This window comes from Petromyzon marinus, unplaced genomic scaffold, assembly GCF_048934315.1.
Source record: "Petromyzon marinus isolate PM22_M1 ecotype Great Lakes invasive population unplaced genomic scaffold, UKy_Petmar_22M1.pri1.0 PM_Scaffold_162, whole genome shotgun sequence".
Lineage (NCBI taxonomy): Eukaryota > Metazoa > Chordata > Hyperoartia > Petromyzontiformes > Petromyzontidae > Petromyzon > Petromyzon marinus.
The window spans coordinates 136,481-153,368 of NW_027423127.1; the positions used below are offsets into that span (position 1 = coordinate 136,481).

The following is a 16,888-nucleotide window of genomic DNA, read 5'->3' on the forward strand; positions in this document are numbered from 1 at the left end:
TGTGAGGGGGTCCGATTTCCAGGCTGTTTGGATGCAAACGGTCTTCCTAACAGCCGAGTTTTCCAGGCAGATGGTTTAACACAGGTCCCAGAGTTCAGGCAGGTGTAGACGGGAGACTCCTGGCTATTAGCATTTGTGGTGGCCATGCCCAAGGAATCAACCATGAGGAACCGCGTTGAGGCAGAGTTTCTCCAGCAATTACCCTAATGCAGCTAGAGACGGACGTGTCGCCACTGCATCAGCACCCAGGGGTGTGAAGCACCAAGGCACGCTTGCACAAGGCCACAAAGAATATCTAGTCAAGCCTCCATAGCGTGGTGGGGTGGTCGTCTTTTCCAGAAGGCGAGCATTTTTGACAATGTGGACATGCTTTGTAATGTCACAACCCAATCTTACCTTGATGCTAGTTAAAGTTAAGATTTCGTTTCTCCCCCCTTGCCCCACATTATTGATCGACCTTTGATATAGCTTGTTAGTGTGATGGGAAAGGTCCCTGGAACATAATGTCCACATTTGCATGGTAAGGGAATTTTTTTTATTACATATTAAATAAAATAAATCTAGATTCAGATTATTTATGCATCGCAAGGTGCTCTTGTTTAAAGAAGCCAATGGCCGAAACGTTAGTAAAAGTTTCTGCCATCGAGGGACTTTCCTTTGGGAAGAAATGTGGCCAAATGCAGCACTAATACTTCCTACATATTACATGCATTCAATCCTAGTAAATGGTCAGGACAGCAGTAGCGTATGTCAGAATTTTATTTTTGACAATGGTCAGCAAGCTATGCAAGTTCCAGCAATCACAAGCCGTCATCAATATCCACTCCCGTCGAGCACCACAGCCCGGCTCCTGCGCCTCCTGACGGCAATGGCAGCAGACAGGAGCGCAACGACTGCTGTGCCAATGACGAGGAGAAGGGACAGAGTCCCAGCCGAGGCCCACGATGAGGAGGGATCCTCCAGCAGCAGCAGAGTAGCGTCGTTAACAGGAGCTTCTTCAAAGAGCACGGGGCCCTGCAGCGACACCACGTGCTTTCCTACCACGCTGGAAGCGTCAGAGACAGCGTTGCGCTCTGGAGAAACAAGAACAATCGGTTGATGACCACTGGCCCATACAAAAAGGACACCATTTGCTTCAGGTCAAGTTCATCAGAAAATCAAATGAGTAGGTTATTAATGGCATGCCACGGCTTGTCAAAAACCAGTCTGCAAAGTCAGTGAACGTGATCTAAATAAGAAAAACATAGCAACATTACCACCAACAATGAAAACCCCTTTGTCATCTTGGCAAAGGGTTACTCTGCGAGTCTTTTCTAGGAAAATAAGCGCAAGATATTAAATAGAGGTTGCGGTGGTGCTCACTGTAGCGCCTGGTCTGTCCACACTGCCGATTGCACTCGGTGACGAAGTTGGGGCTGGAGCTGTCGCACACCAGGATAGAGCAGTGTAGGTACACCTGTGGTAGACAGAATGCATCGCGCCAGTAAGTAAAGTTTCACATGTATTAGGTAGTCCTTCTGCCCTCTTCAGTTGTACAAAGCACATGTCATCCCTCCATGAGAACCTGGTTTTAAAGTTGAAATTATCAGGCACTCACGACGTCACGGGTGGTGCTGCGGTCAGAGTTCATGAAGGCGAAGGCCTGGAGTGCCAGACGCTTGTAGTGAGAAGGAAGTGGCAGGTCAGCAACACCAGGGAAGAACACACTGCAACAAGGAGACTGCACGGGGCAGCTGCACATGCAAAAAAGTGCCGTTTACCCTTAAGCCAACGCAAGTGTCATGCATTGGATTGAATGCACACATCTTTATTTAAATCTGCACGCGAGGATTAAGGTCAGCTTTACAGACAAGACATGTTCACGATGAGCCAGGCAGCCCAAATGCCAATTTGCAGTGCATCTGTGCGATGCAGCCATCACTGCATGAAGCCGGCCTTGTACAAACCACCAGCTCTGGGAGGCAGAGGATGGCTGTGTTAACATCCAGAACATCAAACCAAGGAGCATTGTGGCCATCGACATTTTGGATGGCACTGCAATCTTGTTTAAACGACGCCAGTACACAAGCCGTTGTCATTTAAAAAAGGACGTAATTAGCATAACTCTGCTTATGTGGGGGAATAAAAAAAAGACAACCAATGCCTCGAACCAGGTTACCTCTGCAGGCCCTGCTGTGGCAGTGAGAGGGTTTAGAGAGCACTACCCCGCCCAGCCTCACCCATTCGTCACAAGCTTCCACTGCGTGGGGTCGGTGTCAACTGCCGTGGGCGTGGCCCAGCAGTCCTTCAGGAAGAGCACCAGTGTGGGGTCAGAGCGGTGCAGCAGTGACGTCTGCACGTAGAGCGGCGTTCCCAGAAGCGTTACCAGCGGGTACTGCCAGGGCTGGTACGGCGTGGTGTAGGAGTTGTCTGGCAGAGTGCGGACATGGTTCACAAGAAATTTGGATTAGAGGCGTAAAAGTCCTGTTTAGAGAGCACATTGGACAAGGCAAAGCACAAATCCTCCAAAACGTGTGCATTACTTTTGAATTGAACCAGGGCACAAGATCAACATTTTCCTGGCATAGAAACCGTGGTTGATATTTCATTTGTATTTTCAGAATACATCGTCACCCTCACCTCCGTTTAGCATGGTTGGCAAAATAGGGTGTATACAACGGCATCTCTAAATGTCTGTAGATGTTGTAAGGGGCACGGTTTCACACGGAGGGGTGGAATCAGGTGCTAAAAGTTGGCCAAGCTCTAGTCCCATTTAGCCAATTAGTAACCAATGAAGCTATTGACACCCATTCGTTCAAGCAAAGGTGACCTAGACAAATGAGGCCAAGAAAGCGTTCCCATTTTTCTTTAAATAATGCCTTCAAGGAGACTGTTTTGGTTGATGGGGTGTGCAAAAAGACCCATTTGGTGGAGCCATGGGAATTAGGGGTATTGTCATCCCTATCAATGTTGGCCCCACACTAACAATATGGTTTCAGCTGGTAGCTGATAGATTCAAAATCTCAGCAGAAATTAGCATTTGAGGTTAAACGTCGTACCATGGAGAATGTGCAAGTCGTTCTAGTTAACTTATGGCTAACTAAGAACTATGTTTGCAGGTTTACAATACTCTGACAGCACAGCCTAGCACGTTGTCCGTTTGTTGCAGTGGTTTGCAGTTCAAGTCCAGCAGCCATGCCGATTAATGCTGCAGATGCATCAAAATCTCATGCAGCCTGAATAAATGGAAATTAAAGCAGGGTTGAGCTCCATCTCAGCACTGGATAAAATAAGCACAACTTACAGCTGGCATCCAGCCAGAGGTAATACGGAGAATACAGACCCAAGTCTTCCCTGGGTAGAGCGACACCACAACCTGTGTTCCCCTAAGGTGGCATTTGTCCGCTCAGAGGTGCACGGTGTGGGAGAAGGCAGCACTCACCAGTGAAGACCTGGAGCAGCAGGGAGAGGGGTCCAGTGGCCGTGGCTGGAGGTGGCGGTGGCAGAGTGCTCACCTGCACTCCAAGCTGCAGGTCGCCACTTCCAAGGAAGCGGCATTGAAGAACCATCCTGGTAAACAGACACCACCCGCCATAAAGGTATGCACCACGCCCTCACGGCAGAAATAGATTGCAGGGTGTTTTGCAGACGTACCATTCAAGGGACCACCTTGGTTAACACCGTGTTTACATTAGCTATAAATCATATTCCTACTACTTCAGGAGATGTTAAAATCATGCGAGACGAAGATAAGTCTCCCTTGTGCGTTGAATGTCCCAAATTTGAAAATTAAATCGTTGATTATGGAAGCAGATTGGTCATGGTTCTGCAGGCGAATGCTGCAAATATTTAATGTCGCAGGGACAGTGGCCATTGATTGGGGTGGGTCTCCTCTGCAAGACTCGTGCTTGACCCTCATGAGCAGAGCACTTGCTGAGGGGTGGTGGCAGTGCTTACTTGTATGTGGACGACTTGGTGATTGCGACGTTTCCATCGACGCAGAGCTCCCGCTCAGAGGCCAACTGTAACTCGTACACGAGCTCTTGCCCACTCCACTGGACACAAAAAGTAGGTCACACAAAACGATAATGCCATCGAGTGATCAAGCAGAAGCATGATACCTGGTATTATCCAAGAGTTGAGATGGCTCAAAATGAGATATTATGATCCCCATAAATTATGCTTTGGCACTCGATTCATTTGACACTCAATCATAAAGGGACCCTGCTGTTCTTTAGAAACTCGTGCATTATTCTGCTCTGCACATCAAGGAGTTGTGCATCGTGAAGGGTCTGATGCAGAACGTCACCAAGACCTATGCAAAGTACTTGCGATTGTCTTCAGCAATAAATTAGCTATGATTGATATGGCCGCATCTAACTTGAAGGGACCACATTTTCCTGGTCCGACAGAGTTTGATGAACCTGGACACAACGCAAAACCAGACCAACGTTAGTGGTAGAAGTTTCGATATTTTTCGTAAACTTGCCAAAAAAACCATCTCGACATGTCCATTCCCAAATCGAAAGTGGACGCACTAGTGCAACGGATTGTCCACCTGGAAAATATTTCGTTCGGCGAGGGCTGTTTCCCAGACCAGTGTAAAATAATGAATGCAACACCACTTTAAAATGTTGGCTTGAGCCATAGTGATCCCACCAACTAGTGCCCCATCCCACAGGTGATAAGTCGAAGGTCAGAGTGCATGTGAAGTAGTTACTTGGCAATGGTGCTGCAACAGGCAGATTCAACCCATTGCAGTATTGATCTACCCGAAGTTTTATAGAACGGAGGTAGCTTAACTAAAGAGCCCCAGTTAGGTCTCCAAGAACTTATATGACTGGATCACACGATATTTGACACCATTGAACGAGGGCTACTAAAATCTGGCAGCCAAGGTTCGGTTTATCCAGTACGGCACTGGGGTGGATCGTCTCATAACTATATGGTCGATCAATTCATCAAGCTGGATGACGGCCATCACAAGAATCAATCCTCGGGCCCTTCCCATTTTAAAGCATAGGTCTTTGTTTGCCAATATCATATTATCGCATGACAAAGTGCCATCAATATGCCGACGATAGACCGCAGTGAAGTCAATATTTTTTATATGGAGCCTCAGGAATATTGTAGATACACTAATATTTGACACTGAAATCAAGCGTAGCTACTTTTTTGTCACGCAATTGGTGCCGATCGCCAGACTGGTAGAGCCTTTGGAGACGTTTTCTGGTGATTTCTCAATTGCATGCCGGTTTCGCCAGAAAGGCCCAGGACCGGCAGATAATCACTCGCCAGATAATCGATGAACAAGTGCAGTCCATCGTATGACTTAGCCCCCAATTTCAGTGTCCTGTTTCCCCATAGCGTCGATCCTTTGTGTAGCGGAGTTTGGAGGAGGGTTTTTGCCATCTTTACAGCTTGCGAGTGATGAGACCGTCCACAGTGACTGTATTCCTCGTGGTCTATTACTTGTAGCCAGGGTGAACCCCTGCAGAGGAGCACGCTTAACCGATTCTTTCTCCCAACTCTCGGCATTCCCCTGCTTTGGGAAGTTAAATTTGGGAATGCAGTGGTTTCCATCCCGAGCTCCAAACCCAGCCACCAGAGGTATATTCCTGGCAACGGCTAACCTTGGTGGTGAGCAGCCTTTTTGAATACAGCCTGTTGCACCCGTTTACGAAATAGGAGGCAAGGAAAATGCCCCCCATGACCTACACGGTACGTGGAAGCCGTAGTTTAATGGATTCAGTCACTCGCTCCCTTTCTCTTCACGTCTTCTGTGGTTATGTGGTAAGTGCTGTTCCAGTCCTTGTTCTGGGAGTGGCTGCGCTGGGGATGGCTGTCGCAGTAAGTGCCACGGTGGCTTTGTTTGTTTCGAAGAGGCGCTGCACAACTTCTTCAAGGGAATTGGAAACGAACTTCTGATCTGCACATTTGCATTGCTAAACTTATAATAAAACTCTGGTGCCTTACCTATGCTCTTATTCTGTCACTTTTTGCTTGTTGCGTTTTCGTTGTGTAACTGTACCATAGCCTGGGCAGTTAGCACGATTATATTAACCGGTCCTAGCCGTCCCCTAGATCTACTTAGCCTCAAGTGCTGTCTAAACTTCGTCAATGGGGAGACAAAGGCGGCCGGGCGTGGTGCTGACCACCCATCCCTGCGTGTGACGATTCGGGAATCGAACCCAGGCCCCTTCTTGCTGTGAGGCCACACGAGATGTTACCACTGCCCTCCACCACCCTCCTCCTCTACGTGGACAACGCTCACAATATATGCATATACTCACACGCACACACACGTGCACTTATCCAAAAATACACACACATATACATAAACCTTGTCCACATACATGGGTATGTGTACACACACCTATCGATGTGTAGAAGACATTACGATTACAAAGAAAGTGCTAGAAAGCACACGTTAAGATATTTGGGAACAGGTGGCCGGAAGGCACTGTACTCATTCAATAAAGAATATACGTGTTGCAGTCGAGTGGAGGGGCCATTGTCCGATAGGGGCGGGGCTGAGCAAGTATATGAGGAGGAGCGAGGCCCGCCGACGGGGCACTTGTTCAGGGACTAATCGACGGCCAAGGTGGACGACATTGAGGCCGGCTGTTCGAGAACAACTGAATTGAACCGTTGGGACTGACTGTTCGAGAAACAACTGAATGAAAATCATTGGCACTGACTGTTCATGAAACAATTTGGTGGAAACCATCGGGGCTGAAGATAGTCATAATAATTACGAGTGTGGCGGTTATTACACTCGGCACTACATACGTTTCAATAGAAATAAAGGTTCTACTTTAAAAAAAAAATGGTGGCAGTGGTGGAATTCAGTCTAGCGTATCCCGAATAAAGACTGGGAGGGGAGCTCCCTTAGAGGAAGAGGTGTCATCCCTAAGTGCCAAAGGTCCCCGAGAACTGGAACCCATCGAGAACCGGAACCCTCTGATAGCTAAATTCCCGAAAGAGGCGGAGGCCCCGCCACGGACTAGGGAACCAGTATCGCTAAGACAAAAAGACTAGCAACACATAGTTAACAGACTGGACCGCCATACCTCGGCCATTGATTGGTTTCTGACAGCGATCGTTGAGGAGAGAGAGGGGAAAGGAGTAGATACTGTGCAACTTGAGCAGCCGCCGATCCCCGCAGTTCTAGGAGCCGAGGTCGACAAGCCAGAACAACACCAAATTCCTATACTCATTGGTTTTTTCGGTAAAGTCACATATGTAGAAATCAAATAAAAAATGTAACTAAATAAAATTAAATTTTAAATAATCACTACGTTTCGAATGCAACACAAGCGATCAACATCAGGTGGACATGGGGTAAAACACATAGCGAGGGAACAAATAGGGTGGACATCACGCACATAGCACATAGAGAACGGTAAACTGCACGGAGGTAAATACAACAAGAAGATGAGAGACGAGAACTCAACAAACCTTACAAACAAAAGGTTACGCAAAACCAATAGGCCAACAACACAGTTAGACATTAACCTGGTTGACCACGTATTTCAAAAGACTGCTAAATTTCGTCATCTATCGCCACGCAGCGGACAGAGACCCAGGAGCCACAGCCGCTGCCGCCACTTGATACGCAGTGAGCTAGAGCCCCAGGGATGCAGCCACCGCTCCCCCTCGCAGCACATCAGGCGGGAGCCGACCGACCTTTCTGGCCGCTGCTACAAGCTGCATCGCGGACCTTGACCACCTCGCCTATGCAGGAGCTACGCCCAACAGCAATCCCGGATGAAGATGTGCCGCCAGAGATACCACCTCGGACCTTCACTGAACCAACTTGAGCCCTGGCGGAGCACACATGAAAGCTGGGTTCCATGAAGGCATTTTTTTGGTGACCATGTGTTGGTGTTAAATAATTGTGTTGCCTCCAAGAGGACGTCTGCGACTCAGTTGAACTCACTACACATATATGTGCAGAATGCAGCTGCAAGAGTACTCGCTCATACCCGTAAGCGTCATTATATTACACCCATCTTACGGTCCCTCCACTGACTACCTATTCAGTCCAGAATACATTTTAAGATTGCACTTACTGTTTTTAAATATCTATCTTTCACATCGCATTTCAGTTTATTCCCCACGTTGGGTTCTCCACTCTGCTTCACTATGTTTGCTGTCCACCCCACAGCTTAAACAAATAAATTGCTGGACAAGCATTCAAATGTGCAGCCCCCACAGTCCAGAAACACTCATCGGCTCCACATCTGACAAATCAATTCAATCAACTTACAAAAATCTGAACTAAAGTCCTATGTTCTTGGATCTTTCGGTAAAGTCACGTAGAACCAATAATATGAAGTCCTGCAATCACGGAAGCTTTAAATCAAAAAGTCCTATTTGTCGTGGCATATGCTGGAGTATAAGAATTTACATGATCCAAATGGCTTGTAACATTTTGGCCTCTCGACCATCCCTACAATGAAGATTATCCAAAATTGGGGGATCGTGGTCTGGGGTATAGAGACTGATTAGATTTACTAAATTAACTTCATCTGCAAAAAAAAAACACACTTGCGTATTTTTTTTCTATCATTATTTATGTATTCGTTTGTTCACCTGGTACATGTGTAGTGAGTTCTCAGAGACGACTTGTAGAGGCAACGAGTTTATTCAATAAACGCTTAACAGCAACAGTCTCAGCCCTTTTTATGTATTACCTGTGGAGGTACAGCCTCCGGACTAGCGCGTATTAAAACCGGGCTACCGCTCTCAGGTCCTCCGGCTATGAGTCACCTAGGGGAGGCTATTCTGACCCGACCCAGCCAAGGTACAGGTCCCGATCACTGGCCCACTCGGACCCGGCCCTTACAAGGACATTGGGCCGGGGGTTCCCAGGGTCTCACCACTGGCCCACAGAGTACCGGCCCTTACATAGACAGCGAGGCTAGGGGTCCCAGGGTCCTGGCTAGCTGCTCTTCTGGCTTTTGTCTTGGACTGGCCCAGGACTCGTTGAGAGGTCCGCTTTTATACACCTCCCAGGTGTGTCCGTCTCTGGCCACGCCTTCCTTCCAGAGAGTTCCAGGGGGTGGGGGTCTCGGGGAATCCCAGAACACCCCGCAGCCCCATCCTGCTATTAGGCTGGAGAACGTAGCGACCACTCTGCCGGTGCAAGGTACTGCTCCTGTTGGGCCCTTTATGCCACTGCAGGTAAGTGCCCACAGCCCAATTACAGCACGACACGTGAACCCAAACAGAGGCACTTCTTCTCAGCCAGGTGGAAACTGAAATATTCAACGCACCTCTGCAGAGTCCTCGGCCATCAAATGCCAGTGTCATGCAAAGAGTCGCCATAAATTTAACATCGCAAAGTATCGCTATAACGTCACTGCCAACATGAGCGTTGCGAGGCAATGCTCCTTCCGTTCGCAGTGTATGCGGACATAATGTATGGTAAGTCCTCGATTTATTGAGATGCGTGGCTGAGCGGCACGATACAATACGTGTGATGATCGTGTACGTAGGGGCATACCCTCATATGTTCTTTGTATGCTGTCTTTGTTTTAATTTGCAGAATTATTTTTTCACTGCATCACAACGAGAGGTAAATGACCAAAAAGTTCTGCTTCTGCTTCAATCGCCAAGAAGTGTAGGAAGGTGATCACTTTGCAAACCAAAATAGAAGTGGTATACTCTTTGGTTCTATTCGGTAAAGTCACGTAGGTAAAAACATAACTAAATAAAAATCACGACGTTTCGGCCACAACACAAGCAGCCTTCATCAGGTGAAGGGACCAGACTGTCTCGAGGACAGAGCTAGAGTGAACACAGCTAAGCTCAGACCGCGACCTTAAAGCTGTGTGAGAGGAATCAAGGTGCCTTGACAAAGGAATTAGCATAAAAATTAGCATTTAATTGGCGGACTTAGCATGATGAACGGTGTAGAGGGGGTGAACATGTGCAGACCGGCGAGGGGGGGAGGTGTGAAAAGGGAAGAAAAGGGAAGCTGCGAAAGTTTGGGGTACCACTTGAAAAAATACTGTACCATTGAAAATTAGTTTAATATTTGGTTCGATTTAGAACATCTTTCCAATGGTTGCTTAATTTGAAACCATCTTCTCGGTTGAAATTGTGTCTGTTTGTAAATCTGAATTGCCTCGTGAACAAATCTCTGATAAAAACCCGTGGGTTTGCAAAGAACCTTGGTATCGGAGAAAATTATATCGTGATGACCCACAGTGTTGTAACAGTGATCAGCTACGGCAGAAGAATTCGTTCTGCTGTGTTTTAAATCTGATTTGTGCTCGCGAATTCGGTCAGAGACATGTCGCTTCATCTCTGCGATATAGCAATAACCGCAGGTACAACTCAATTTGTAAACCCCGGGGTACTGTAAGTCAGGAATGACATCCTTCACGGATGGGATCCGATCACGTATTTTGTGTACTTATTGAACCGGAACTGGATCTTGTGTTTGTTTAGAATTTTGGAAATCTTTTTAGTAACGCCTGCTATATATGGTAGTGTGATGGTTTTGATCGGAGTATCAAGTGGTTGTTTCTGTATGGAGGGAGAAACAGCTTGGCGGATGGTATGGTCAGAGTATCCGTTCCTCTTGAGGGCCAGATGTACATGTTTTAATTCACTGGCGAGGTGGTGTTGGTCCGAAATGCAATGAGCCATGTGGTATAACGTTTTGATGAAATAATTATTTTGAGTCGGGTGGTGGTGGGAATCAGGTTTCTTGTAGGAATCTGTGTGGGTGGGTTTCCTGTAAACAGAATGCCCCAATGAGCCATCAGGTCTCCTCTCAAACACAACATCCAAGAATGGTTGCTTGCCATCTTTCTCCACTTCCATGGTGAATTTGATGGCAGGGCGTCTGGAATTAATGTGGTCTAGGAAAAGGTTCAAAGCTGGGAGGCCATGTGGCCAAATGACGAAAGTGTCGTCTACATATCTCTTCCACAGGGAAGGTTTGAGGATGCCGTCCAATTCAAATATCTCCATGAAAACATTGGGTATCACTGGCGACAAGGGGGAACCCATGGGGGTACCCTCATTTTGTTTGTAAAAGGTGTCATTCCAAGTAAAGTAAGTGTTGGAAAGCGACAGGCGAGGTACCATGCACCAAAAAGCCTTCCAAACGAGCTAAAAAGTTGATATAAAGCTTCCGTGAGTGCAGGGATTCATATTCTTGGTTCTTTCAGTAAAGTCATGTAGAAAGGAAACATTAAAATAATAAAAAAATAAAATGACAATATTTTTATTGTTTCCCTTCTACGTGACTTTACTGAAAGAACCAAGAATGAGCTAGAAAGTGTTTTCTTAGCCCGTGCTCCTTAGGCAATTGTGCAGTCTGGCTTGTCTCCATGCATGCTGTCCAGGATTGTCCTAAGCCTGTGCTCTTGCAAAATTAATGGTGCTATCTCCGGCTTGTCTTGATGCAGGCTGCTCTGCAGTTTACACTCAGCCCGTGCTGCCAAACTTCATTGTTTGGTTGCTGTTGAGAGCCGCAGCTCCTCCTTTTGTTTTTCACGCCACAACGCTGCCACTTTTTGTTTGGGAGGTTTTTTTAGTCATTTTTTGTAAACAAAATGGCCATCGAGTCTTTAGCGCCACAGAACCTCCCGTCAACACCAAGCAACCGTTTGTATTGCTCGAGGCAACCACGCATGTGCAGATTGTTGTATATATAGGTGTTATGAAAATTGATGAAAATAATGAAAATTAAATGAAATTTGAGATTTGCATAATTTATCCGAAATTATGTTAATCAATGTAATTATGCACATAAATTATGCTGATTCGAGAGATAATCGTATTAATTTATGCGAGTGGGTGTGGTTATAATAATGCAGGTCGTTATGGATTATAAGGTCGAGCCTCGGTGACGAGGATTGTGTTATGAATTGGAATAACGCAATTAATCGTATGCAGTGACGCAGGCGTTGGGAGCGTGAATGAGAGAGAGTCGATTCGACTCTGCTCTTTAATTCCGTATTATCGATAAGGATACGATTACTCTCGATTGAACATTACGAATTATGTGTGTTATGGATTATGTGTGGTGATAGTGTGCTTATGATAGGTCCCCAGTATTCAGATCTCATACGCAGAACAATATTAAGCAGAATTTCAGGAAGAATCACATACAAACCTTCTGCTTTGATCAATTTTATTTTCTAGCTAACTTTAATTTTTGGATAATATGAAAACTCAATCTCGGGATGTTGGAATTTCAACACAGCGTTAACATGATACCATCACGATTGCGTTGTTTCACCTCGATAGCGGCACCTGTGGTTAATTCCCGACGCGTAACGCAATCGATCGGTTGTTGAGAGAGAAATTAAAAACAAGCGAACTATTCTATCAAAACCTTAACCTTATAATATGCAAACTCGTATTCTTGAATGATTACAAAACACGGCACTCGGTCTTTGATTCGTATCCAATCCTTAACACATTCTGATATGCGAAATTTTTATGCTTGAAATCGTCAGTACAGTACCACGGCGATGTTCGTTCATTGATTCATCAAGGAGTATGCAATTAAAGCGTTCGACTGAAATAATTCTGATTGCCTCATCAACGTAACTCAATGGGTTGCGATGTTTTTCGTTATCAGCTAATAGTTGACGCAGTTATCATAAGTCTTGTATGTTTAATGGGAGGGTTGTTGATTTCTTGCGTTGAGCAAACGCCTAGGTTGATTCCCTTGTCAAAAAAAATGTTTGTTCGTTCTGTAGCGGTGGGGGAGTGAGGAGGGAGTGTGGGGGAGGGGCATACGAACGAATGCCAGTTTCTGTCCACCGCTGGCTGGATGAGTCAGCACGACGCTCGCCGTCGTCGCGCCGATGGGTGTTGAGTGCGGGGCCGCTTCCCTCTCAGCCCTGGTGACGCGAAGTTGCGCGCTGTAGCACGCTGGTGGCACGCTGTTGGCACGCGCTGGTGCTGGTGGCACGCTGGTGGCGCGCTGGTGGCGCGCTGTTGGCGCGCGCTCCCTCTCCTTGAAGATGCGCGAACGCGCCCGTGCTGATTCGCTGACAGCAGTTTCCTCCACTGCTGGATGAGCTGCGCCGGTGCGCGCTCTTTCCGCTGCTGTAGTATCTGACGCTGCGCTCGCGGGCGACAGGTCAAGTTTTTCTTCTGCTGAGTGAGCCGAGTCGCACGCGCTCTCTTTGTTGAGGTTGTTGTCGGCTCTCTGACAGCAGGTTTCCTCCACTGCTGTATGACTCAAGTCGCACGCGCTTGGTCACTGGTTTGCTGAAGTTGTTGGCGGCTGCTCGTGCTTTTCCGCTGCTGGTTGAGCCACGTTGCACGTGCTTTCTTTGTGGAGATGCTCGAGCGCTCTCAGCGCTGATTCTTTGTTGGCGGCTGGCCAAGCTTTTTCTTCAGTTGAGTGAGTTGAGTCGCACGTGCTCTCTGTTGAAGTGCGCGAATGCGCCCGTGCTGGTTCGCTGACAGCAGGTTTCCTCCACTGCTGTATGACTCACTTTTGTTGATACATCGCGACTCAGCGATCCCGCTACTCAGCGAGGCTCGGAGCCAGCCGCTCCATGCGACTGCTCGTCCTGTGGACGTCTTGACTCGCTGATCTGTCTTGACTCTTGACTTAACTTCACTGACTTTTGAAAATGCGGCTGACCGTTATATTCAAAGACAATTATCTCTGCGCAGTGGAAAAGGTGGGGCAGGGTCTGTGTGTGCGAGTTCGTGTGTGTACAGATGGCTCCTGCAATAACGATCTGTTTGCCCTGGCGTGAAATTCCTCTCTTGCGCTCTTCGGGAGAGACAAAGGTGGTCGGGGTTGCTTGGGATATTGTTTAAACTCTTTCGTAAGTTTGCCCGTTTGCCTCATTCCTTCACGAAAACCTTTGATGTGACTGTATTTTGTCTCCAAGCTTTGTTTTAACAGTCAAAGTATTAAAGGTGAAAATCATTTGCTAGCGAATTAATTATTGGATAATAATTCACTGATGTATCTGGTGGCCTGGTCTTAATTGGAGTGAGCGCGAGTACCGTTAACTTTAGCTTATTCTTGTTATTGCATTTTAAATTTTAACCGTTGTTTAAAAAAAATGGTTTAACCCGTGGGCGTCCTCATTTCTGGTTTGCGGAAGGCTTCCCTCTGCGTGACCTCCCTTAGGGCACAACAAACGCTTGTTCATCTGGAGATCTTCGCAGATAGCTGCTAACATCCTCGCCTCGAGAGTTTTATTATTTTTTTATTTATTAATGGCCTGTTTATGACTGACATCTGATTTTTCGTGTGCCTGGCTTACGGGTTTTATTATTTTTTTTCGTTTGTTAAAAAAATATGTATATAACGGTAAATATTATTGTTAATATCAATTTTGGAAAAGGCTCATATACAACAAGATGCATCCTGTGGCTCAGTTATCATTAAAATCAGCATACATTGCAGTTTGATGTATTTAGTTCATCTTGGACCAAGGATACAAACAAATAGCGAGTTCATTCGGGGGCTTTAGTTTGTTGGCTTTGTAAACCCAATAGTTTGTTTAAAGCGTCAAAATGGAAGACAATCATGTTCATTAGGCAAAGAGGGTGTGTGTATATGGGTGCCATTAGGCATTTATATTGCAAACGTTCAGTTCAGGACAACGTTATTTTATACCATGATATTTCAGGTTATAGGTCAAGAAGTTGTGGTTCGTGTATTTTCTAATATTACCAGGTAGGACTTGGCAGGAAATTACCGATGAAAATAGAGTACTGGTTCATTCGTCATCATGTCAGTTATTATGCAAGATTGAGCAAGGCCAGGAGAAATGGTATTTTCAGGTTGTCCGTCCTTCATACAGTGCGAGGGCGTTTAGGAGAAACGCCGTTCAGGTTTACTTTTCAGGAAGGGAGGCCATGTCCAGGGAGATGGACAAATGATTTCCAGGCCGTGTTTGATGCAGCGGCCTTCATAACAGCGGAGTTTTCCAGGCAGATGGTTTAACACAGTTCAGGCAGTTGTAGACATGAGAATCCTGGCTATCAGCATTTGTGGTGGCCATGCACAAGGAATTAACCATTGAGGAACCGAGTTGAGGCAGCGTTTCTCCAGCAATCACCCTAATGTAGCTAGAGACGGACGCGTCGCCACTGCATCAGCACCCAGGGGTCTGAAGCACCAAGCCACGCGTGCACAAGGCCACAAAGAATGTCTAGTCAAGCCTCCATAGCATGGTGGGGTGGTTGTCTTTTCCAGGGGAAAAGCACTTTTGACAATGTGGACAGATGCTTTGTAATGCCACAACCTAACCTTTAATTAAAGCTAGTTAAAGTTAGCATGCCATTTCTCTCCCCTTGCCCCACATGCTTGATGTACCTTTGATATAGTTTGTGTGATAGAAATCTCTATAACATGTCCACATTTGCACGTTTTAGGGGAGAACGATTCAATAATTAATGAAATACATCTGGATTCAGATTATTTAAGCATGGCAAGGTGCTCTTGTTTGAAGAAGGCAATGGCCTAAACGTTGGTACAAGTTGCCGCTATTGAGGGACTTGGCCAAATGCGGCACTAATTCTGCACACATACAATCCTTGTGAAAGGTCAGAACAGCAGTAGCGAATTTCAGCATTTTATTTTGACCACAATGGTCAGCAAGACATGCAAGTTCCAGCAAATCACAATTAGTCGTCATCAATAGCCACTGCCGTGGAGCGCCACAGCCCGGCTCCTACGCCTCCTGACGGCAATGGCAGCAGACAGGAGAGCAACGACGGCTGTGGCAATGACGAGGAGAAAGGACAGAGTCCCAGCCGAGGCCCACGATGAGGAGGGAGCCTCCAGCAACAGCAGAACAGCATCGTTAACAGGAGCTTCTTCAAAGAGCACGGGGCCCTGCAGCGACACCACGTGCTTGCCTACCACGCTGGAAGTGTCAGAGACGGTGTTGCGCTCTGGAACAAAAACAGAAATTGGTTGATGACCACTGGCCCATACAAAAGGACGCCATATGCTTCAGGTCAAGTTCCTCAAATGAGTAGGTCATTAATGGCATGCCACGGCTTGTCGAGAACTAGTCTGCAAAGTCACAGCTAATGTGATCTAAATAGGAACGATAACATAGCAACATTATCCCAAACATGAAAACCCCTTTGTCCTCTTGACAAATCGCTACTCTGCGAGTCGTTGCTGGGTAAATAAGCGCTAGATATTTAATAGAGGTCACGGTGGTACTCACTGTAGCGCCTGGTCTGCCCACACTGACGATTGCACTCGGTGACAAAGTTGGGGCTGGAGCTGTCGCACACCACGATAGAGCAGTGTAGATAAACCTGTGGCAGACAGAATGCATCGCGCCAGTATGTAAAGGGTCCCATGTTTTAGGTAGTCCTTCTGGCTGTCCAATTGTACAAAGTACACGTCATAGTCTGGGTTTGTTCAGTAAAGTCACGTAGAAGGGAAATAATAGAAGTAAAATAAAGTTACGTTTCGATTGCACCACAAGCAATTAGGTGTGAAATCAGTAAGAATTTTGAAAAAAGCGTCAGTTTTAGCCAAACTTTCTTGCTGTTGTTTTCAGACCGATTGCTTGTGTTGCAATCGAAACGTCGTGAGAATTTGTTTTATTTTTATTATTCCCCTTCTACGCGAATTTACTGAAATAACATCGAATATGCATCCCTGCAGTTATGAAAAGCTTTAAAAAACCGAAATTAAAAGTACACTTCATCCAGGGGCAGAGCCAGGGGTGACATTCTGCGTATAAGTGTACGACACTCGGTCTGGCGTACTCCGTGCAACTGCATTGTCAGAGTGTCACCAACCGATGGCGTCTAGTTCAGCCGACTGATCATTCTTGAAACTATGTTGAATGTCACCCCGGCCTGAAATCCTGGCTCCGCCCCTGACTTCATCCCTCCATGGGGACCTGGTTTCTAATGGATGGAAAGAATCGGG

At 46.5% G+C, this 16,888-nt stretch overlaps 1 protein-coding gene across 1 annotated transcript; it reads right to left on the minus strand.

The window, feature by feature from the left end:
• Positions 1-743: 743 nt before the first annotated feature.
• LOC142922752 (zona pellucida sperm-binding protein 2-like) lies at positions 744-4,039 on the minus strand. Its single transcript, XM_076063600.1, has 6 exons — positions 3,937-4,039; positions 3,422-3,549; positions 2,220-2,409; positions 1,598-1,733; positions 1,363-1,456; positions 744-1,073 (listed from the first exon to the last, which is right to left on the minus strand). Exons 2-6 carry the CDS (start codon positions 3,546-3,548, stop codon positions 814-816), a joined length of 807 nt encoding a protein of 268 aa, XP_075919715.1. The 5' UTR covers position 3,549; positions 3,937-4,039; the 3' UTR covers positions 744-813.
• Positions 4,040-16,888: the final 12,849 nt, after the last annotated feature.

What these genes read in the sequence shown, in the direction of transcription:
- LOC142922752 (XM_076063600.1), bottom strand. Translation starts at nt 3,548, where the DNA reads ATGGTTCTTCAATGCCGCTTCCTTGGAAGTGGCGACCTGCAGCTTGGA. An exon ending in GCTGCTCCAGGTCTTCACTG is followed by an intron (nt 2,410 to 3,421) that starts GTGAGTGCTGCC and finishes GCACTCTGCCAG; the next exon opens with ACAACTCCTACACCACGCCG. An exon ending in TGGACAGACCAGGCGCTACA is followed by an intron (nt 1,074 to 1,362) that starts GTGAGCACCACC and finishes TTGTTTCTCCAG; the next exon opens with AGCGCAACGCTGTCTCTGAC.